This window comes from Trachypithecus francoisi, unplaced genomic scaffold (assembly GCF_009764315.1).
Source record: "Trachypithecus francoisi isolate TF-2019V2 unplaced genomic scaffold, Tfra_2.0 Contig00367, whole genome shotgun sequence".
NCBI lineage: Eukaryota > Metazoa > Chordata > Mammalia > Primates > Cercopithecidae > Trachypithecus > Trachypithecus francoisi.
In genome coordinates, this window is record NW_022680597.1 from 92,588 (window position 1) to 116,173 (window position 23,586).

The window sequence follows — 23,586 nt, forward strand, 5'->3', positions numbered from 1 at the left end:
AGCCTTTTCTGCATCTATTGAGATAATCATGTGGTTCTTGTCTTTGGTTCTGTTTATATGCTGGATTACGTTTATTGATTTGCGAATGTTGAACCAGCCTTGCATCCCAGGGATGAAGCCCACTTGATCATGGTGGATAAGCTTTTTGATGTGCTGCTGAATCCGGTTTGCCAGTATTTTATTGAGAATTTTTGCATCGATGTCATTAGGGATATTGGTCTAAAATTCTCTTTTTTTGTTGTGTCTCTGCCAGGCTTTGGTATCAGGATGATGTTGGCCTCATAAAATGAGTTAGGGAGGATTCCCTCTTTTTCTATTGATTGGAATAGTTTCAGAAGGAATGGTACCAGCTCCTCCTTGTACCTCTGGTAGAATTCAGCTGTGAATCCATCTGGTCCTGGACTTTTTTTCGTGGGTAGGCTATTAATTGTTGCCTCAATTTCAGAGCCTGTTATTGGTCTATTCAGGGATTCAACTTCTTCCTGGTTCAGTCTTGGGAGAGTGTAAGTGTCCAGGAAATTATCCATTTCTTCTAGATTTTCTAGTTGATTTGCGTAGAGGCATTTATAGTATTCTCTGATGGTTGTTTGTATTTCTGTGGGGTCTGTGGTGATATCCCCTTTATCATTTTTTATTGCGTCTATTTGATTCCTCTCTCTTTTCTTCTTTATTAGTCTTGCAAGCGGTCTGTCAATTTTTTTGATCTTTTCAAAAAACCAACTCCTGGATTCATTGATTTTTTGGAGGGTTTTTTGTGACTCTATCTCCTTCAGTTCTGCTCTGATCTTAGTTATTTCTTGCCTTCTGCTAGCTTTTGAATGTGTTTGCTCTTGCCTCTCTAGTTCTTTTAATTGTGATGTTAAAGTGTCAATTTTAGATCTCTCCTGCTTTCTCTTGTGGGCATTTAGTGCTATAAATTCCCTCTACACACTGCTTTAAATGTGTCCCAGAGATTCTGGTATGTTGTATCTTTGTTCTCATTGGTTTCAAAGAACATCTTTATTTCTGCTTTCATTTCGTTATGTACCCAGTAGTCATTCAGGAGCAGGTTATCCAGTTTCCATGTAGTTGAGCGGTTTTGATTGAGTTTCTTAGTCCTGAGTTCTAGTTTGATTGCACTGTGGTCTGAGAGACAGTTTGTTATAATTTCTGTTCTTGTACATTTGCTGAGGAGTGCTTTACTTCCAATTATGTGGTCAATTTTGGAATAAGTGTGATGTGGTGCTGAGAAGAATGTATATTCTGTTGATTTGGGGTGGAGAGTTCTATAGATGTCTATTAGGTCCGCTTGGTGCAGAGATGAGTTCAATTCCTGGATATCCTTGTTAACTTTCTGTCTCGTTGATCTGTCTAATGTTGACAGTGGAGTGTTGAAATCTCCCATTATTATTGTATGGGAGTCTAAGTCTCTTTGTAGGTCTCTAAGGACTTGCTTTATGAATCTGGGTGCTCCTGTATTGGGTGCATATATATTTAGGAGAGTTAGCTCTTCCTGTTGAATTGATCCCTTTACCATTATGTAATGGCCTTCTTTGTCTCTTTTGATCTTTGATGGTTTAAAGTCTATTTTATCAGAGACTAGGATTGCAACCCCTGCTTTTTTTTGTTCTCCATTTGCTTGGTAGATCTTTCTCCATCCCTTTATTTTGAGCCTATGTATGTCTCTGCATGTGAGATGGGTCTCCTGAATACAGCAGACTGATGGGTCTTGACTCTTGATCCAGTTTGCCAGTCTGTGTCTTTTATTGGAGCATTTAGTCCATTTACATTTAAGGTTAATATTGTTATGTGTGAACTTGATCCTGTCATTATGATATTAACTGGTTATTTTGCTCATTAGTTGATGCAGTTTCTTCCTAGCCTCGATGATCTTTACATTTTGGCATGTTTTTGCAATGGCTGGTACCGGTTGTTCCTTTCCATGTTTAGGGCTTCCTTCAGGGTCTCTTGTAAGGCAGGCCTGGTGGTGACAAAATCTCTAAGCATTTGCTTATCTGTAAAGGATTTTATTTCTCCTTCACTGATGAAACTTAGTTTGGCTGGATATGAAATTCTGGGTTGAAAATTGTTTTCTTTAAGAACGTTGAATATTGGCCCCCACTCTCTTCTGGCTTGTAGAGTTTCTGCCGAGAGATCTGCTGTTAGTCTGATGGGCTTCCCTTTGTGGGTAACCCGACCTTTCTCTCTGGCTGCCCTTAAGATTTTTTCCTTCGTTTCAACTTTGGTGAATCTGGCAATTATGTGTCTTGGAGTTGCTCTTCTGGAGGAGTATCTTTGTGGCGTTCTCTGTATTTCCTGAATTTGAATGTTGGCCTGCCCTACTAGGTTGGGGAAGTTCTCCTGGATGATATCCTGAAGAGTGTTTTCCAACTTGGTTCCATTTTCCCCCTCACTTTCAGGCACCCCAATCAGACGTAGATTTGGTCGTTTTACATAATCCCATACTTCTTGCAGGCTTTGTTCATTTCTTTTTCTTCTTTTTTCTTTTGGTTTCTCTTCTCGCTTCATTTCATTCATTTGATCCTCAATCGCTAATACTCTTTCTTCCAGTTGATCGAGTCGGTTACTGAAGCTTGTGCTTTTGTCACGTATTTCTCGTGTCATGGTTTTCATCTCTGTCATTTCGTTTATGATCTTCTCTGCATTAATTAGTCTAGCTGTCAATTCTTCCACTCTTTTTTCAAGATTTTTAGTTTCTTTGCGCTGGGTACGTAATTCCTCCTTTAGCTCTGAGAAGTTTGATGGACTGAAGCCTTCTTCTCTCATCTCGTCAAAGTCATTCTCTGACCAGCTTTGATCCGTTGCTGGCGATGGGCTGCGCTCCTTTGCAGGGGGAGATGCGCTCTTTTTTTTTGAATTTCCAGCTTTTCTGCCCTGCTTTTTCCCCATCTTTGTGGTTTTATCTGTCTCTGGTCTTTGATGATGGTGACGTACTGATGGGGTTTTGGTATAGGTGTCCTTCCTGTTTGATAGTTTTCAGTCTGACAGTCAGAAGGACTGTCTGTTGGTTTGTTGGAGATTGCTTGAGGTCCACTCCAGACCCTGTTTGCCTGGGTATCAGCAGCAGAGGTTGCCAAAGATAGAATATTGCTGAGCAGCGAGTGTACCTGTCTGATTCTTCCTTTGGAAGTTTCCTCTCAGGGATGACTCCACCCTGTGAGGTGTGGGGTGTCAGACTGCCCCTAGTGGGGGATGTCTCCCAGCTAGGCTACTCAGGGGTCAGGGACCCACTTGAGCAGGCAGTCTGTCTGTTCTCTGATCTCAACCTCCGCGTTGGGAGATCCACGGCTCTCCCCAAAGCTGTCAGACAGAGTCGTTCGCCTCTGCACCGCCCCCGCTGCTTTCCCTATTGGACCTCAGCTGTGGGCTGTCCCCAGAGGTGGAGTCTACAGAGACAGGCAGGTTTCCTTGAGCTGCTGTGAGCTCCACCCAGTTCGAGCTTCCCAGCGGCTTTGTTTACCTACTTAAGCCTCAGCAATGGCGGGCGCCCCTCCCCCAGCCTCGCTGCTACCTTGCGGATAGATCGCCGCAGACTGCTGTGTTAGCAGTGAGGGAGGCTCCGTGGGCGTGGGACCCTCCCGGCCAGGTGTGGGATATATTCTCCTGGTGTGCCTGTTTCCTTAAAGCGCAGTATTGGGGTGGGAGTTACGCGATTTTCCAGGTGTTATGTGTCTCAGTTCCCCTGGCTAGGAAAACGGATTTCCTTCCCCCTTGCGCTTCCAGGTGAGGCGATGCCTCGCCCTGCTTCAGCTCACGCTGGTCAGGCTGCAGCAGCTGACCAGCACCAATTGTCCGGCACTCCCTAGAGAGATGACCCCAGTACCTCAGTTGAAAATGCAGAAATCACCGGTCTTCTGTGTTACTCGCGCTGGGAGTTGGAGACTGGAGCTGTTCCTATTCGGCCATCTTGCTCCGCCCCTAGCTTACTTTAAAAAATAATATTTACAGTGTCAGTTTTAACACTGTTGCTTTGTTTTCTTTTTCCAGGAGCCATATAACACACCTCTTTGAAAATGACCATCATTTTTCTCACCTCTCAACACTGGAAAGGGAGATGGCTTTTCCCACTGAAATGGTTAGTTTTTATTTGGTGTTTCATCATAGTACTTTAGGAATTTAAAAACATTTAAGGTTTTTATTATGGAAAATTTCAAGATGTTCCAAAGTAGAAAGAGTGTATACTCCAGCTTCTATAGCTGACAGCCACAGCCGGTTTTCCTTCATCTATACCCCCACTCACTGTGTCTTTTTTTTTTCATTTTTATTTGTTAATTTTTTTTTTTTTTTTTTGGAGACAGAGTCTTGCTCTGTTGCCCAGGCTGGAATGCAGTGGCGCCATCTCGGCTCACTTCAGGCTCCACCTCCCAGGTTCACGTCATTCTCCTGCCTCAGCCTCCTGAGTAGCTGAGACTACAGATGCCTGCTACCACGCCCGGCTAATTTTGTTTTTGTATTTTTAGTAGAGACGGGATTTCACCATGTTAGCCAGGATGGTCTTGATCTCCTGACCTCGTGATCTGCCTGCCTCAGCCTCCCAAAGTGCTGGGATTACAGGCGTGAGCCACTGTGCCCGGCCAACTATCTCTTTTTAAAGGGAATCCCAGACATTGTATCATTTCATGCTTTCATACTTTCATAAGTGTCTCTCAAGATAAGAATTGTTTTAACTGTGACACAAAACCATGGCACAAGGCATACTGGAAAACGTTTAACAATATCCTTAATATCATCAAATAGAAATCAATATTTAAATGTCCTGTTTGGCACCTTTAAAAAAAAAAAAAGAAAAACAGTTGATGTGTTTGAATAGGATCCAAACGGTGCCTGCAGATTGCATGTAGTTGATGTGTATCTTAAGTCTTTTAATATGTGAATTCCTTTACCTGTTTTTGTTTCTTTTCCCACCATTTGTTTGTTGAGAAATCCAGGTGATTTGTCCTATACCCACAATAATCCACGTTCTTCAATTATGTTCCTATATCCCAAGTTTCCTGAACATTTATGGATCAGAAGATTTGACTTATTTTCTAGCAGGAATACTTCCTAGGTGATGCTGTATACTTCTATTGTATCAGGCCAAGAGGCACATCATATCTGGTTGTCTCACTTTCTGTGATGTTGAGATTGATCACTGGCTTCAGGTATTGTGATGCTGATTCCTCCTATAGCCTAGCCATCAGCCTAGGTTAGTTATTTCATTATCCTTCTCAAACTGTGATACCTAGTCTATCATTTTTTTCTCTGCACTTATTAGCTATAATTCTCCTATTAAGAACTTTCACACAATACCTTTTGATTTCTCTCTGAGGTATTCTTCATAGAGGAAAGACAGGAAAATGCTTTATTCTTTCTTTTTATTTACCAATTTGCAGAAAAATGAGTAACTTCCCTAGCATCTTCTAGTAGTGATCAATGGAGTACCTTCTTTTGGAGTATTATTATGACATGATGGATTTTAACATATTTTGTAAACTTTCTTGTGTTTAGCAAGTAAAGCCCTTGCAGTGAGAGACAGGATTAGCTGACTAAGAATCCCTAAGCCTAGCTGGGAAGGTGACTGCATCCACCTTTAAACACGGGGCTTGCAACTTAGCCCACACCCAACCAATCAGAGAGCTCACTAAAATGCTAATTAGGCAAAAACAGGAGGTAAAGGAATAGCCAATCATCTATTGCCTGAGAGCACAATGGGAGGGACAAAGATCAGGATATAAACCCAGGCATTGGAGCCGGCAACGGCAACCCTCTTTGGGTCCTCTCCCCTTATATGGGAGCTCTGTTTTCACTCTATTAAATCTTGCAGCTGCACTCTTCTGGTCCGTGTTTTGTTAGGGCTCAAGCTGAGCTTTCACTCACTGTCCACCGCAGCTGTTGCGACTTCCATCTCTCCGGATCCAGCAGGGTGTCCGCTGTGCTCCTGATCCAGCGAGGCGCCCATTGCCACTCCCGATTGGGCTAAAGGCTTGCCATTGTTCCTGCATGGCTAAGTGCCTGGGTTTGTCTCATCGAGCTGAACACTAGTCACTGGGTTCCACGGTTCTCTTCCATGACCCACGGCTTGTAATAGAGCTATAACACTCACCACTTGGGCCAAGAGTCCATTGCTTGGAATCTGTGAGGCCAAGAACCCGGGTCGGAGAACATGAGGCTTGCCACCATGTTGGAAGTGGCCCACCGCCATTTTGGAAGCAGCCTGCCACCATCTTGAGAGCTCTGGGAGCAAGGACCCCCGGTAACAACAGCCCTCCCTGTTTGCCCTTGATGTGACCTCACTAGTATCCATAGGTTCCTTACTTTCAGGTACTACAAGGCATTTTCTTCTCACCTGGCATCAGCCAGTTTTCCAGTGAGCCACCCCATTCCTGTCAGTGGCAGATGCTCATTGCTACTAGATTGGCCACTGTATTTTGTCCTTTTTGCTGAACAGAATTAGGCTACAATTTTTTTTTTTTAAAGAGAAGATAGATCATGAATTTATATTAATTTTTTAAATGGAAACAAGATTAAGTTTTTTTACTTATTTGATGTTAATCTTTTAGTTTGAGAATCTTGGTTTCAAATTATTGATTTGTTAGGAATAAAAGTACCAAAGGTGTAATTAAAAATATGATTACTGGAAAGAGTTTAAGATTTTATTGCAGTTCGGTTCTTCACAGGGCAACCCCCAGAACTGGGTATCAGCCCAGGAGGCCATGTGAGTTCTTGGCTTTGGGCAGGAAGGAATTCAAGAATGCACCAACAGAGTAAAGTGAAAATGAGTTTATCTTCAGAAAGTAAAGGGATGAGGCCGGGCGCGGTGGCTCAAGCCTGTAATCCCAGCACTTTGGGAGGCCGAGACGGGCGGATCATGAGGTCAGGAGATCGAGACCATCCTGGCTAACACGGTGAAACCCCATCTCTACTAAAAAAATACAAAAAACTAGCCAGGCGAGGTGGCGGGCGCCTGTAGTCCCAGCTACTCGGGAGGCTGAGGCAGGAGAATGGCGTGAACCTGGGAGGCGGAGCTTGCAGTGAGCTGATATCCGGCCACTGCGCTCCAGCCTGGGCCACAGAGAGAGACTCTGTCTCAAAAAAAAAAAAAAAAAGTAAAGGGATGAAAGGGTGGCTACTCCACAGGCAGAGCAGCTATGAGGGCTGCTGGTTGATTGTTTTTAATGTTATTTCTTCATCCTATGCTAAACAAGAGGTGGATTATTCATGAGTTTTCTGAGAACAGGGAGGGGAATTCCTGGAACTGAGAGTTCCTCCCTCTTTTGGACCATAGAGGGTAACTTCCAGAGGTTGCTATGGCATATGTAAACTGTCATGCTGCTGGTGGGCTTTTCCTTTAGTATGCTAATGTATTATAATGAGCAATAAGGATGACCAGAGGTCACTTTAGTTACCACCTTGGTTTTGGCAGGTTTTGGCCGGCTTCTTTACTGCATCCTTTATTATCAGCAGAATCTTTGTGACCTGTAACTTGTGAAACCAGTCCTGCTGAATTCCTGGGCTCCATTTTAACGTTAGGATATAGTCCACTAGGGATATACAGTAAAAGTACAATATCTTACTGTTACTTGAAATCTCCCAAGTTGATAAATAGTTCATTCCTTTCTTTCATTTTTATTTTGATATTTAGGGATTTTTAAATTTTTGATATGTTTCCAAAATCAAACCTACAAAAGAAGGAAGATATGGTTTCCTAGGGCTGTCATAAAGAAGTACAACAAGCCAGGTGGCTTAAAACAGCAGAAATGTATTTTCTCACAGTTCCAGAGACTAGCAGTGGGACGTTAAGGTGTTGATGGGCCTCTTGTCTCCGAAGGCTGGAGGGGAGAGTCCTTCTTTGCCTCTTGTCAGCCTCTGGTGGTTGCTGGCCATCCTTGGAATTCCTTGGCATGCTGATGCCTCACCCCAATCTCTGATCCATCTTCACACAGCCTTTTCCGCTGTGTGCCTGTAGCTTTGAGGCCAAATATTCCTCTTTATTTAGATTTACCAGTTGTGTTGGGTTTAGAGTCCACCTTAATCCCATATGACCTCATCTTAACTTGATCACGTCTGCAAGAATCCTATTTCCAAATAAGATCACATCCACAGGGTCTGGTGGACATGAAATTTTAGGGGACACTATCCAAATCAGTAAACAAGGAAACATAATTTTAAAAATAGTGATATCAGAGCTAATACATCAGACTATCAAGACCGTTTTTTTTCTTTTTCAATAAATTTCTGGGTAGGCATATCACTTTTGTGTTTATGAGTCTTAAACCCAGTTTAAACTTTGGCAGCTACTGGTACTGGCTACCAGGGCAGCTCCAGGTAAAACTGAAGATGCAAATACAAGACATAGATTTATTTTGTGTTTCTCTGTCTTCCCTCATACTGCCACTTAGACTCCCCGTTAGGCTTCTAGTATTTTCTTGTTTTTTTGTCTCATGTATTATTCCACCCTTGCTATCTTCGCAAAGTAGTGTACCAAGCTAAAAAACTATCTCTTTTCTTCAAAATAGGACCACTTCCCACCTTCATCCCCAGTCCCACAGGGTTCTTACCTTATGCTGACTTGATAGGAGAGAAAGTAATCTGTAAAATTAGGTGGCACCTGAATGAAATTCATATGTAATAATACATCAGTGTGTAACCTTCTCAACACATTTGCATTTTTGCATGTAAATCTGGAGGAAAAATGACTGATAGTTTCATTTTGGGGATTAAAATAAGCAGTTAGAGGAGCATTTTTGGCTTGAGATTTCTTGGTTCATGATAAATTTTAGTTCCATAGTAAACCACTCACTCTATTCATAAGATAGCATTTTCTAACAGTTATATTGGTATGGGTAATAGGATTTTCTAAGTTGAAGTATGCTGAGTCATATTATTTTTTAAATGCTGAAACTATTTTTGAAGCTATTTTGCAATTCAGTTATTTCAATTAAGACAAGTTTATATGAAAATACATAGTTTTTTTGCAACTTTAGGATTTATCAGTGATCAGAAATCTGTGAAATTCATTGTATTAATAGCTATTACGTGCTTAATTGCTTTGTTTTTCAAAAACAGTGTATTTACTTAGAAGAGGCATCATAATTATGTACCTCTTGTTATTTTAACTGAGCATATCCTTATTTCAGGGACTATATTATTCCTATTTCAAGACTATTGTGGAAGCACCCTCAGTTTTGAATGGAGTATGGATGATTATGAATGATAAACTGACTGAATACCCCCTTGTTATTAATACATTAAAAAGGTTCAGTGGTTCAGTCTTTACCCTGAGGTAAGGTACTTTTTCCAATTGTGATTTTTCACTTCTGTAAAACTTTTTTGTATTAAATGCTGATTCTAAATCTAAGATATAATTCAACATACTAAATTGTATTTAATTTTTTAAAAGAAAATATGTATCTTGGGGAGGAATATATAAAAAAGATCATTATTGGCCGGGCGCGGTGGCTCAAGCCTGTAATCCCAGCACTTTGGGAGGCCGAGACGGGCGGATCACGAGGTCAGGAGATCGAGACCATCCTGGCTAACATGGTGAAACCCCGTCTCTACTAAAAATACAAAAAAAAAAACTAGCCGGGCGAGGTGGCGGGCGCCTGTAGTCCCAGCTACTCGGGAGGCTGAGGCAGGAGAATGGCGTGAACCCGGGAGGCGGAGCTTGCAGTGAGCCGAGATTGCGCCACTGCACTCCAGTCTGGGCGACAGAGCGAGACTCTGCCTCAAAAAAAAAAAGATCATTATTGATTTTGAGGAGCATTGTTTAGAAAATACGAAAACTAGATTTGGTGTGCTTGTAGGGATTATACTAAGGGGAGCTCTGTTACTTTTCTTTTTTTTTTTTTTTTTTTTTTTTTGAGACGGAGTCTCGCTGTGTGGCCCAGGCTGGAGTGCAGTGGCCGATCTCAGCTCACTGCAAGCTCCGCCTCCTGGGTTTACGCCATTCTCCTGCCTCAGCCTCCCAAGTAGCTGGGACTACAGGCGCCCACCACCTCGCCTGGCTAGTTTTTTGTATTTTTTTAGTAGAGACAGGGTTTCACCGTGTTAGCCAGGATGGTCTCGATCTCCTGACCTCATGATCCGCCCGTCTCGGCCTCCCAAAGTGCTGGGATTACAGGCTTGAGCCACCGCGCCCGGCCGAGCTCTGTTACTTTTACATGTCATTTGTTAAACGTTTTCTTCCTTATCCTCATTTAATTAAGCGCACTTTCTTTAATGGGGGTGGAGGGAAGGTGAGCCCAGTTCAGCAAGTGAAGATGACATTTGGCCTCTCCTTTATCCTCCTTGCAAAACTATAAATTTGTTGATGTAGAATTCTTTCATTCAATAGAATATATACTTTAATGATTTTGTCAAAAGGCCTTCCAGATAGATATTGAACTATCCACCAGCAGTGTCTTCGAAACTGTTTATTTACCTGCATCTTTGTTAATTGGATAGACAAATAAATTGAAGTCACATGATATATTTCATTCATTGATTTTATATATATATTTCAGTGTTCTCTATTTATGTATATATAACACATACATATACATATAATGCATTTTTACTTTTAAAATTGTCAATTTTTGCCTTTTATCTATATTTCTATTAAAATTTTCTAAGAGCTCATTTATTATATACTGGATATTAATATAATGCTATATAATGAAACATTTTCCCCAGTTGTCTGCCCTTCAGCTTTGTGTATGATGTGTATGTATTTTTTTCTATACAGAAATATATCTGTGAATCTTTTTGTCTTTTATACATACATGTAAAAAACTTCATTTTTATAATCATTACAATTATTTTTTTAAATTTACATTTTTAGTTTATCTGGAATTGGTTTTGATGCATAGCGTGAGGTAGGAATCGAACCTTGAATTTTTCTTTGAAAATGGTATTGTGTGTAACCTAACACTGATGAGGTGTCCATCCTCTCTCCACTGATTTGAAGTAAGCTTTCTTCTTTATATGCAAAATTATTATACCTACATGCTTGCATGTGTTTCTGGATTTTGTGCTCAGTATTGCCTTAGGTTGAGGTCGTGGGAAGTGGACTTTGAGATGGAGATTTGCATGCTGGAAGTAGTTGAGGGAGTGTCCTTAGGGTCAACACCTGAAGGGGGATGAATGAAGCAGATTGAGGCAGGAAGAAGAGGAGAGCTTTGATGCAGCCACCGTGAAGGCCTCATCCAGTCCCTGGCAGCTCTGGATCTGGGATGGCCTTGCAGAGTTATCCTACCTTGACAGAAGGGCCCCTAGTCCCTGTTGACTAGTCAGTCATTGGATGCAGATTGCCCTTGGGTAGGGGGTATCACTTTGAGTGAATTTACTTTCTTCAGCCACGCGGAGTTCCCAGGGAGGGACATAGCTTCGAGCTCTCAGGCTCCAATCTTCCAACCAGCTGGAGGAATGAGTGCCCCGGCCCAGAAGAGGGAATCTGGGGTGGCTTACCACCACCTATAACGTGGCTACATTGATCTCTCTAGCCATTCTTGTGCCAGTATCACACTATTTTAATTATTAAAGGTGATGAGACTTAATATCTGTTAAAACATTCCCTTTAGTTTTCTTGTTTTCTAGATACATTTTAGGCACATAGAATTTTGATTAGAATTATTTTATGTTTATGAATTAATTTGAGGGAGAATTCATATATTAAATAATTTGGTCCATTCCAGTAGACCCAGTATCTTTTACTTGTGCAAATCCTCTTTTTTGTCTCTTAGTAGAGTTGTATAGTTTTTGAAAAACATAAATTTAGCACTTTTTTTTTGGCCCATATTTTGTCCTTACCCATGGATGAACAATTGAAAACTGACCAGTGAAGAATCTGCCTAGGAGATTCTGAGCCTCGTTTTACTAGATTTAAAGGGAGCCACGTGAATGGTATAGAAAGGCAAAATATGATAATTGTCACAATATCTCAAAAGTATTCTAGTAATGAAAATTGTTTAGTATATTTTCTCAAGATGCCGCTATATTTTTTAAAAATAGGTAATTTTGGCCAGCTGGTACTGGATTTATGCCAAAATAATGGACTTGATTGGTATTCAAACCAAGATATGTTGGACAGTTACCAGAGGAGAAGGACTCAGTCCTACTGAAAGCTGCGAAGATAAGTTTCTTTCTGTGATATTGTCCAGTTATCTGTTGTAAAATAATAAACTTATCCAGCATAATAAACTTATACTGTAAACTTATTGGTGTAAACACTACCCATTTTATTATGCATATGGTTTCTGCAAGTCCAGAATTTGGGCAGGCTTTAGCAGGGCTGGCTTATCTCCATCATTTCAGGGACCTCTGCTAGTAAGATGCAAATGTCTGGGAAGACTGGAATTAACTGAGAGGCTGCATTGCTCACATTTTGACTCCTGGGCGCGGATGGGCGTGGAGGGCTATGAGGCTGAGCTCAGCTGGAACTGTCAGCTGGGACACCTACCTGTGGCCTTTCTGGGTGACTTGGGGTTTTTGATAGCAAAGTACCTCAGAGTTGTAGTAAGGCTTTTCCTACGGCAGCTGAAGGCTCCAAGCTGGACATTGCATGGCATCTTATGACCTAGCCTCAGAAGTCACATAGTGTTGTTCTGCCGTACTCTGTTGAAAGAGTCACAAGCCCAGTGAAACTCAAAAAATGGGGTCTGTAGACCCCATACCTCCAGAGGAGGCGTATCTGTGATTTTTGCAGCCCTGTTTTAAAACCACCATTGCTCATTACCCTGATCGCATCTATGTTCTGCAGTAGTGTTGTGTTTTCTTGTGGGAACCAAGGCAACTATTTAATATATCTGGCCACCATTTTCAAAATTTAGGTATAAATTTTAATATAAATTGCTAGAGGTAATTTAGGTTAATGTGGTTGGAGCATATGTTTTGTTTATTTTTAAAAGATTGAGAGATCCTGCTTGCTTTTATGTTGCTGTAATTTTTATTGTAAATGGACTAATGATGGCATTATTCTTCATATATGGCACATATTTAAGGTAAGATAATATTTTAGCATGTGTTTGTAAGATATACTAAAATAAAATAGTTGATTAGTTAATAGTTAATCATTGATTAATTTATAGTTCAGTTTTATGAAAATATCCTAAGAAATCTTATTATCATAAAATCATTATTTGCATGCTTTCACCACTGCCATGGCCCATCACACTTAAGATAGTTTTAGAGGTGTAAATAGAGTTGGGAATACTTGATAAATTTAATTATTATTATTTTTGAGACAGGGTCTCACTCCGTTACCCAGGCTGGAGTGCAGTAGCGTGATCTGTGTTCACTACAACCTCTGCCTTCTGGGTTTAAGCGATCCTCCCACTTCAGCCTCCTGAGTAGCTGGGACTGTAGGTCCACGCCACCAAACTCCGCTAATTTTTTGTATTTTTTGTAGAGACAGAGTTGCACTATGTTGCCCAGACTAGTCTCAACTTCCTGGGCTTCAGTGATCTGCCCATCTCAGCCTCCCAAAGTACTGAGATTACAGGCATGAGCCAGAGTGCCTAAATTTTAAATATTCATAGGCATTTGGGCATAAACAATATATAATCCATATATGGTTATGGAATATCTAATATATTGTTATGGAACAATATATTCCATTTGCTGTATGTATGTGTATATGTGTGTGTGCTGAGATGTGTGAAGTCTTACTTCTTACTATAGTTTTGGTATAAAAAAAAGTCTGTAGACTACTGCTTAAGGTAGCATGAGGGAGCAGCTTTTACCTTAGAGCATTTGGCTCTTTCCAGATGGCTGACTCCGGTTCTTCTTCCAGTGTCAGTGGCTGTAGATTGTTTCAGCTCCTTCCGGTATATATTGTTTACATAATATATAAGGGAAAAGACCACTCATTATCAAATGATATTAATAGCTCTTTACTAATGTTAAAATAGAAGTATCTTCTATGTAATATTTAGAAGTATCTTCTGTACAGTGTTTAATATCTGACCTGATTTATTTTGTAGTTGAGCAGCATTCCTAAAACTAAAAGACTCCTTTTTAAAGGCTTTTTATGTTTACTTTTCTTCTTATTTTTTTGCCAATTTATTATACTGTATATGTTTGAAGTATTTTACCTTGAGATTATCTTTAGAATTTTCTTCCTTGCTGCTTATTGATTCTTTGTAGTACAGAATTATGAGAATTGTATGTGATTTTCAATTCGGGATAATGAGTTTGAATTTGCTATTATCCCATTATCTCCTTTCCTTTGGAAGTGTGGCATTTTCAGTTTAGTACCTCAAAGATCTGTTGAGTTTCTAGCCCACCGTTTGAGTATCTAGCAGTTACTTGATAAGCATTTGTCAAACGAGGAAGCTGTTAGAAGATCAGTGTAAAATATATTTGCATGTAGATTTAAGATACTTGGATGTTAATATTTCTGACTTAGGTCTAAGAAAATTATTTTGTTTAATTGGGGAGACAAAAATAAAAATGCATCATTAAAAGATGATGTGAAAGATTTTGTTTTTGAAACAAGACACAGGGAAGTAAGTTAAACCAAAAGACTATGGTAATGAGAAAAGGGGGCTGACTCGAGGGAAAGTGGGCCTGTGTGCTTGCATCCTAATGAGCCAGAGGGAGGGAAACCTGGTGGTGTCTATCCATTTTGCTAAGTACTGCCCATCTGTCTATGGGTAGCTTCATTACATTTGGGAGATTAGATTTTAAATAAGAGAAGTTAGAATATGAAACACGGCATGTTTGCTAAACTGCTAATCTACACTTATGCTACCTTAAAAAAAAAAAAAAAAAGGAATCTTGCTATATTGTTGCCCAGGCTGGAGTCCAGTACTTTTCACAGATGTGGTCATAGTGCACGACGGCACCAAACCACTGGCTTCAAGCAATCCTCCTGCCTCAGCCTCCCAAGTAGCTGGAACTACAAGTGCGTGCCACCATGCCTGGCTCCTTTTTTAATTGAAAGAAGAATTTATAAACAATTGTTAAAGCATTCATATTTTCTGTAATGCTTGTTACAACTGTTTTTTCAAAGGCAGAAGGCACACCATCTACTGAAGAGAATAGAAGTTTCTGGTTTCGGTTGAGGGGTTTTTGGTGGTTTTGGCCCTGACCTGACCTTTCTCAGTCTTTAACCCCTGTGGTGCCTGGTAGGCAGTTTTCTGTCTACATGGGAGATGCATATTCAGTTGTTCAGTCAACACATGCAATTCATACCAAGTAGTTTCTTAAGACTGTTTGGGCTCTGAGAGCATGGGAGTCCGGCAGGGTGTGTGTGAATGGAAGATAGACAGGAAGGAAGGATAGAGTGCTTAGAACTCCAGAGGCAGAAGGAATTTGTTCTGCATGGAGGGGCTACTTCAGTGTGACCTTGTAGAATCAGAGGTATTTGGATAGGTGGAAACAAACCATGAGGATAAAAGCATACCAGGGAGAGGCAAAGGCCAAAATCTAGTGTGTGGAAAGCAGGTCATAAGCAGATCAGTTTTGCTGGGATGCATGTTCTTCAGGGAGTGTTGTGGAGGATTCAGATGGGAACAGTGGTTGTGCTGGATGATGAAAGGCCTTGGTAACTGACTGGGTTGAAACCTATTCCAAAGCAAGTGAAGTAAATACAAAAATTGACCAGTATGAAAACAGGATTCAAGCTGAAGTATGATCTCATGGAACACTTGACTCCCCAGTCCTCAAAGTCAAGCAGTGACTACTTCAGCACGGCGTTTGTCAAATTGCAGGGCATCACTTATTAGAGAGTTTTACAGTTGATTCAGTGGGTTGAGCCCATTTCATTTTAGATGAAAAAAAAAAATACTACAAAGTAGATAATATCATCTACCACACTAAGAAGGATAGATACTATTTAGAGAAACTTCCATTTGCTATATATATATATACACACACACACACACACACACACACACGTGTGTGTGCTGAGTTGTGTAAAGTCTTCTCACTGTACTTTTGGTGTAAAGAAGTCAGACTACTGCTTATGGTGGCTTGAGGGAGCAGCTTTTACCTTAGAGCATTTACGTCTTTCTAGATGACTGTCTCTGGTTCTGTCAATGGCTGTAACTTGTTTCAGCTCCACCCACTTGACTGCTTTATGCTTTAGCTGGCCCCTTCTGTGTTACCCAACTCTTGGACCCCATGGTAGTCTGCACTAGCAGCACATGTTGTTATTTTTCCAGATTTCCTTTTGCTGTTTGTGGGCTTTTTCTTAACCCGGAACCATCTCTTTAGCTCTATTCAAAGGCATCCTAAACTGAAGGTTCTTGACACAGTTGATCCTGATGTATATTATTTTGAATAGAGACTCTTAACACTTCTTTTCTATCAGTGTTTTTCATTGCATTTTTGTATGTTTTTTGACCTGAAGTACATTTAGAGGTTTCAGATTACTAGTTAGTTCTTAATGTTTTCTTTCTTGATGGTTAGTCACCCTTGTAATTTTATGAGAGGGATAAAGCTGCAGACTTCTTAAAATATGGGTTAAAAATAAAGAGGAAGATATCTAAAGTTGTTTTTAGGTTAAAAAAATAAATTGTTTTATATACTGAGAAATAAAAGTTGAGATTTGTCTAGCAGATTAGAAATTTGCAGGCAGATTGACTGTGACATTTTAAATTCAGAAGTGTATTTGTTTTGAAATAATATACATATAAGTTTTTAGAAGCCAGGTAAGCCAGTCCATTTCACCAGAAATGGAAGAAGGAAAAATAGAAAACAGCCAAATGGTGAATGGAGCCAGACTGCCAAGCTCTAACTTGAGGAGATGAAGTGAGATCTGTTTTGCAAACACAGCCTACTCATGGTATAATTCTTTTTCTGGAATTCTCAGTATTTTAGGTTTTTTTTTTTTAAATACTCATTGTTAATTATTTTTTGAAGCTGTATTGATTTATACTTACTGTTATTTATTTCATAAGATACCCTGATATTTCTTAGCCGCAGACTAACAGTTTCTAAAGGCCAGTTTCTTAAGACCCAGTGTGTGGAAATCTCTGTTCTGCCAGTAAGAAGGAGCATTGGTTGTTGGGCAGTTAGAACTTTCCCCATAGTTTCTTCTGGAGGAAATTTATATATGCTTAAGGTTCTCTTATTTATAAATAGAAAAAACTTTTGTTTTTGGACTCTAAGGCACATATCAAGCAGGTGATACTAAAGCTTTTATTCTTTGCCGTTTAGTGTGATTTTAGTAATATTTTGGAGTTCAGGGTTAGTTCGGTTATTGGTGCATTGTTGAGGAAGAATAGATTGGATAGTATATTAAGCTGTTAAATATGTGTATATGTTTAACAGTTCTCTGGAAAAATGCATATGTATATAAAGTTTATTATAAATTTTACTGCTATGTAAGGATGAGTGCAAACAATAACAGGGTTTCTAAGGAAGAGTTTTTTTCTTTCTCTTTGGAAAAGGGTGCCAGAAATACTCTGACTAGCTGAAATAAAAGCGGGAGTACAATACTGCGATACAGAGGCCTGCTGGAATCAGAGAATCATTGAAAAAAGTGCCTTTGTTTAAGGCTTATTCCTTTGTGGGTGTTAGATTTATTCCTACTGGCTGCCAGTTCTTCTTTGCCCGTTGCTGTCCTTCAGGCTTGCTTTCTTGGTTCCTTCCCATCCACCTCAGAATGCGTTTATCCCTTACCTTCTCTCTCACATGACAAAATTAAGACAAAACTTTCTTTTTCTTTTTTTTTTTTTTTTTTTTTTTTTTTGAGACGAAGTCTTACTGTGTTGCCCAGGCTGGAGTGCGATGGTGTGATCTCGGCCCACTGCACTTTCCGCCTCCCGGGTTCAAGCAATTCTCTTGTCTGAGCCTCCTGAGTATCTGGGATTACAGGGGCGCACCATCACAGCCAGCTAATTTTTGTATTTTTTTTTTTTTTTAGTAGAGATGGGGTTTTACCATTTTGGTCAGGCTGGTCTCAAACTCCTGACCTCAGGTGATCCACCCACCTTGGCCTCCCAAAATGCAGGCGTGAGCCACCGCGCCCAGCCAACAAAACTTTTTAATTGGACTTTCCTTGGGTCCCCTTGCTATCCCCATCTAGTCTCCCACCCCTTCCTCCTCTCCCCAGCAATGAGGCCCTAGTCCCATTCGCCTCTACCACTACTCTGCTTGTGCCGTTGCTTACTTAGCAGCCCTGCCTTTGATTGCTTGATTTGTTTTGAATCTTAGGATGGTGAAATGATACATGAAACCACCCAGGGTTTTCACAGACCAGGGCTATGGCTGGCCAGAAAGGACTCTGGTGCTGTCTTTTTGAGCTTCATTTTCTTTGTAGCGTTCTTCCCTGATTACTGCTGCCTCTGTCTTCAGAGTTCCTACTACTCTCCTTAAAACTGGAGCTGAAGGATAGACAAAATTCCTTTGCCTAAGATAAGCGAAATATGGTCGAATTATAAAAGTACTTAGTTTATTTTTAGATCATATGTTAGAATCTTTGAGTTCTCTTCCATTCAGTATCCTATGCGAGGTTGCATCAAAAATACCCCATTAGGTTTTTAGACTCTTCAGCCTTTGATTCCTTTCTAGATCAAGCACTGTCTGAGGAGGTCTTCTGGAGAAAACAGTGGGCAGTGAGTGTGGCTGATGAGTCATCCTGGGGCAGACAGAACAATGCCCCTGCAGAGTGTCTCATCATTGACTGATAGCTGTCCAGTCACTGCTGGCTACTTGGACTTTTGTTTATTGTACCCCATGGAATACTTTTATTGAAACTTTACTTTTAAATTATCCCTTCAGTTTATATTGAGGGTCTTACAAGAAACAGTTGTGTGAAATTTCTTACTTTATTTTATGCATTGCTATCATATGAGTATATTATCTATGACCCAGTAAATAAATAACCAGTAAAAAAATACTTTTTTATGTGTAAAATGTTATGATTATGGAATCGTGTAAAATCTTTATATACATTTTTAAAGATTAGTAAAATGAATACTTATGTACCCATGACACAGATTTAAAAAATAAATAAATTATCAGAGCTTTCATACTCTTAACATTCCTTCTTAATGCATTCTCTCTCCTTCCCTCAACCCTCAGAGGAAATGGCATCCTAACTTTTGGACCAATGTTTTTCTTGTTTTTCTTTATGATTGTGCCACTCATATGCATATCCTTAAATACGGTGTATCTAGTTTTGAAAAACTGAGTATCAGGCACAAACCTAGTTGCTTGAAGGAGAGGACACTATTGCCATTGTTAGGTGAAAGTTCCCAGAAGAAGAGAGTTTCTGAGTCATGGTCTTTAGGTTCCCTGAGGGAACGTTCTGAGGCTGTCAGGAGTTCAGCTGAGCTAGGGAAGGGAGCTGAGCTGCCAGGTATTGGAGTGGCTGGTTAAACGGACAAGCCAAAAGTGAGAGTTAAGCCTTTAATCATTTACTGTAATGGTGTAAGTGAGATGTGAGGACCAGGATATCTCACCCCCATCAAAAGGGAGCAAAAGGCTCCTGCAGTTTATGATTCTTGAGGTGGTGGGGCAAAGGAGAAGGGCTCGGAGCCAAAGAGAGCACTCTGAGTCAGAGTGGGGAGTAGCCTTTTTAAGGAGCCCCTCTCCACCAGGCCTCAGCAGAGAATGGGACCAGGAAATAAAGGTGCCTGGGCTAGGAAGGCAAATACAAGAAGAGGTTTATCACTCCGAAGTGGCTGAGTCGTTGACTGCAACTCCCCTGAGAGAATACAGTACACTGGCTCTGCACCAAGCCTGGTGTGTGAAAGGCTTCTTTCCCCTGTGATGCCTGCCAGGCAAAGCCTTGCATATGGCCAGGCCTGAGAAATCCCATATACATTTTCAACCAAGAGCGTGATTCCTCAGGATATCAGTAGGCAAGGTCATGAGCTAGTCCTGGGCTAAATGTGGGACTCAGTCGGTAGGGACATCTGGCAGAAATGTAGTGGCCAGGTACTGAATATCCAGCAGAAATATTATGAGGGGAAGAGCTGTTCCCTCTTTCTAAATTCACCACTGTTTACCCTGGCTCTATGGAGCATATCAAAGCAGAATAACTTCTGTGAGTGACATAAGTGTCTTTAACTGATGCCAGCAGTAAAGCATGTGGAGCCAAGATAAAATACAGATGAGAATCTGGTCCAGGCTCACACAAATAAAATGTGGAGATTTTGGGCATGAGTCAGTACTTGGTTCTGGATTGGCCACCTTCCATGGTTTGTGTACATCTGTCCTCTTGGCATCCCATTGAGATTTCCTTGACCACTCTCCCCTGTTGGATCTCCTGTGCCCTTATCCTGTTTGTTCCTCTTTCTTGGTTTATTTTCTCACTTTGGTAGACCTCATCTTCTAGTAAGTAGGTCTTGAGAGTAGATAGCTAGGAAGTAAACATTTAGGAAACTTTGCATATTTGAAAATGTCTTTATTTGCTTCCGTATTTGGTTCACTGTTTGGCCAAATACTGAACTCTAGACTTGAAAACATTGTTGGTTGCTGGCTGGATGTGGTGGCTCACACCTGTAATCCCAGCACTTTTGGAGGCTGAGGTGGGCAGATCACGAGGTCAGGAAATCGAGACCATCTTGGCTAACACAGTGAAACCCCGTCTCTACTAAAAAATACAAAAAATTAGTGGAGCATGGTGGCGGGCGCCTATAGTCCCAGCTACTTGGGAGGCTGAGGCAGGAGAATGGCTTGAACCCGGGAGGCGGAGCTTGCAGTGAGCAGAGATCGCACCACTGCATTCCAGCCTGGGCGACAGAGCAAGACTCCATCTCAAGAAGAAAAAAAAAAAGAATGTTGATTGCTTCAGATGGTGCTATTCAGATGTTCCTAAGTTACTCAGATTTCTAAACCTTTGTCTGTGACCTGTGCTTCCCCTTCCTCTCTCTGGAAGATTGTAGAGTGTCTTCTTTGTCTCTGTGGTTCTGAAATTTCAGAGCATTATGTCTCGGTGTAGATCTGCTTTCCTGTGTTCCCTCTCTCTGGAAGATTGTAGAGTATCTTCTTTGTCTCTGTGGTTCTGAAATTTCAGAGCATGATGTCTCGGTGTAGATCTGCTTTCCTGTGTTCCCTCTCTCTGGAAGATTGTAGAGTATCTTCTTTGTTTCTGTGGTTCTGAAATCTCAGAGCATGATGTCTCGGTGTAGATCTGCTTTCATGTGTTCTCTTGGACACTTGATGGGTTGTTTCAGTCATGTCTTTGGTTTCTGGGAATTTTCTTGAATTCTTTCTTTACTTATTTTATTCCCTTTGTTTTCTGATTCAGAACTTTTATTGTTTGGATGTTCATAGTTCCCAGTCCTCTAATTTTCTTCCCCCCAACCCATTTTTAATTTATTTGGCTTTGTTCTACATTCTAGAACATTTTATCAGCCTTATTTTTTCCTACCTTCTGCTGAGTTTCTGTTTTTCATTATCATGCTTTTAATTTCCAAGAAGTTTTGTTTATTCTATAAACATTCCTTTTTAAAACATAATATTTTATTTTTGTTTCATGGATTGAATAAATTTTCCCTCTGAGGGTATTAATGATGTTTTTACCCTCCCAGAATAACCTTGGCATCTTCTAGCTTGTGTGTGTGTGTGTGTGTGTGTGTGTGTGTGTGTGTGCGCGCGCGCTTTTGTTTTTGTTTTTTTGTTGTTGTTTTTTTTTCTGTTTTTTTTTTATTTTTTGAGTCAGAGTCTCACTCTGTTACCAGGCAGGAGTGCAATGGCATGATCTTGGCTCACTGCAACCTCCACTTCTGGGTTCAAGCAATTTTCTCTTGCCTCAGCCTCCCAAGTAGCTGGGACTACAGGCATATGCCACCACGCCTAGCCAGTTTTTGTATTTTTTAGTTGAGAGGGGCTTTCACCATGTTGGCCAGGATTGTCTTGATCTCTTGACCTGGTGATCTGCCCGCCTCAGCCTCCCAAAGTGCCGGGATTCAGGCGTGAGCCACCGCACCTGGCTTCGCTTGTTTTTTTAAACATCTTCTTTACTTTCCATGTTAGGTGTTTTCCTTAGATGTCTGGCAAACTTAGGCTGTCATGGTTAAGGCTAGAAGACCAAAAAAAGCTATATAGAAGCTCTAAATTGTGGGTGGAATCTGTTAAGGTTGAGTTTTTATATAGTTTGAATAAATGATGTGAGCAGAACTCAGAGTGACTGCCAGTTCTTTGGTTTGCCTTTAGATGTAAAAGAAAATATAAAGTAACAGATGTCTTTTAGGGTTGTAAAAGGGAGGTGTGGTGTTTTATTAGGTTAACTAAAATGGAAGATTATAGAAGATTTTTAAAGAAGTGATTGAGTAGAGGGGAGAACACCTGAATGAGTTTAAGAGACTGTCTTCTGTGTGAGAATGGAATAAGGTAGTGTTTGCAAAGGACCCAGAGGAATGCTTGCCTTCCAAAATATTTTTTGGTTGAATACATGAATTGATCATAAATAAAATATTGAAAGAAAAACTTAGCTTATGGTTACCATATATGAAAGGCACAATAGAAATATATTATCTATCACATAAGCTTTACTAGCATTTACCGATTTAGGAAGTATTTTTCCAGTGGACTCATTCTGAAGCTTTCCCTCTGCAGATTCCAATCTTCCCTGAAGACTGTTTTTGGTTGGAGAAATTCAGTACATGTATAACACTTATGTGCGAGGCTCTAATCTAAACTCTTTGCAGTCAGAAACTCATTTAATCCATATAGTTACCCCATGAAATAGGTAAACCACTTTATAGATGAGGAAACTGAGACACAAGGATATTAAATAACTTTGACAAGGTCACAGATTAACTTTGACAAGGTCATTGGCAGAGCAGGGATTTGAGTACCAACAGTGCCTCCAAAATGTGTCCTCTACTGTCTTTGAGAATACATTTTAAGTGTTCTTTCCACAGCAATTAAATTGTCTGCAGCTTTAGTCAATTTTTGTTTAAAGATTCTGCATAATGAAGAAAAAAGTGTTTATTCCATTTCCAAAGTGAGTGGTATTTATATTTCATAAAAAGTTTTACTTAAAATGTTTTAAAGATACATGACACTAAGAAGGATCTAGACTTTCTGTTCTATTTTCTGTTCGCATGTTCCAGAATATTACTGTTCCATAATAGTTCATTTCTGAAGGATTGTGAGGTCCCAGGATTTTTCTGTTCTTCAGCTGATATTTCTGTACGCATTGTTTTGGTTTGATAGGTGGAAGTTTACTCTTTCTAGTATTGTCGTTTTTCGGGATCCTATTTTGCTCCATTTGTGGCTGTCATACATGTAATTTTATAATTATTCTAATAGTTTCCTCAGTTAATTTTACTTAGAATCATTTATTGAACTAACTACACATTGGAGGGAAAGGTAACATACTGCGTGTTGGGGGGTGGATTCTTAAATGTCTGCTTTTGCAATTACACATTTCCCCAACTCCTCATCCTCCAGGTAAAATGACTGTAACTCCATACCTTCGCATGGTCTGGTAGTTTGTAGTTGGTAATTTCAGTATGGAAAGTTTCTCTTTCTTTTGGAAGGTTTTTCTTTAATGGTTTTCAAGCCAAGGTTAAAATATACTGTATTATTTCTTTTGGTGGTGACTACGAACATCTATTTTAATGTTATCTGGAACATTTTTATGATTTGTTCCTTATAAGTATTTTTTGGCAAATATCAAGAGGACTCCAAATAAGTTAATTGAACAACTTTCTTTCTATTAAT

At 40.2% G+C, this 23,586-nt stretch overlaps 1 protein-coding gene across 2 annotated transcripts in view; it reads left to right on the top strand.

The window, feature by feature from the left end:
* LOC117083504 (probable C-mannosyltransferase DPY19L1) overlaps positions 1-12,331 on the top strand; it is a 36,091-nt gene extending 23,760 nt beyond the window's left edge. Inside the window, exons 3-4 of one of the 2 annotated variants that reach the window (XM_033211252.1) lie at positions 3,988-4,075; positions 11,971-12,331. In XM_033211252.1, coding sequence (XP_033067143.1) covers positions 3,988-4,011 — 24 coding nt within the window. In that variant the 3' untranslated portion in view covers positions 4,012-4,075; positions 11,971-12,331. Of the gene's footprint in view, positions 1-3,987; positions 4,076-9,116; positions 9,241-11,970 lie in introns of those variants that run through there. The other variant, XM_033211244.1, reaches the window with a different exon arrangement.
* The last annotated feature ends 11,255 nt before the right edge of the window (positions 12,332-23,586 follow it).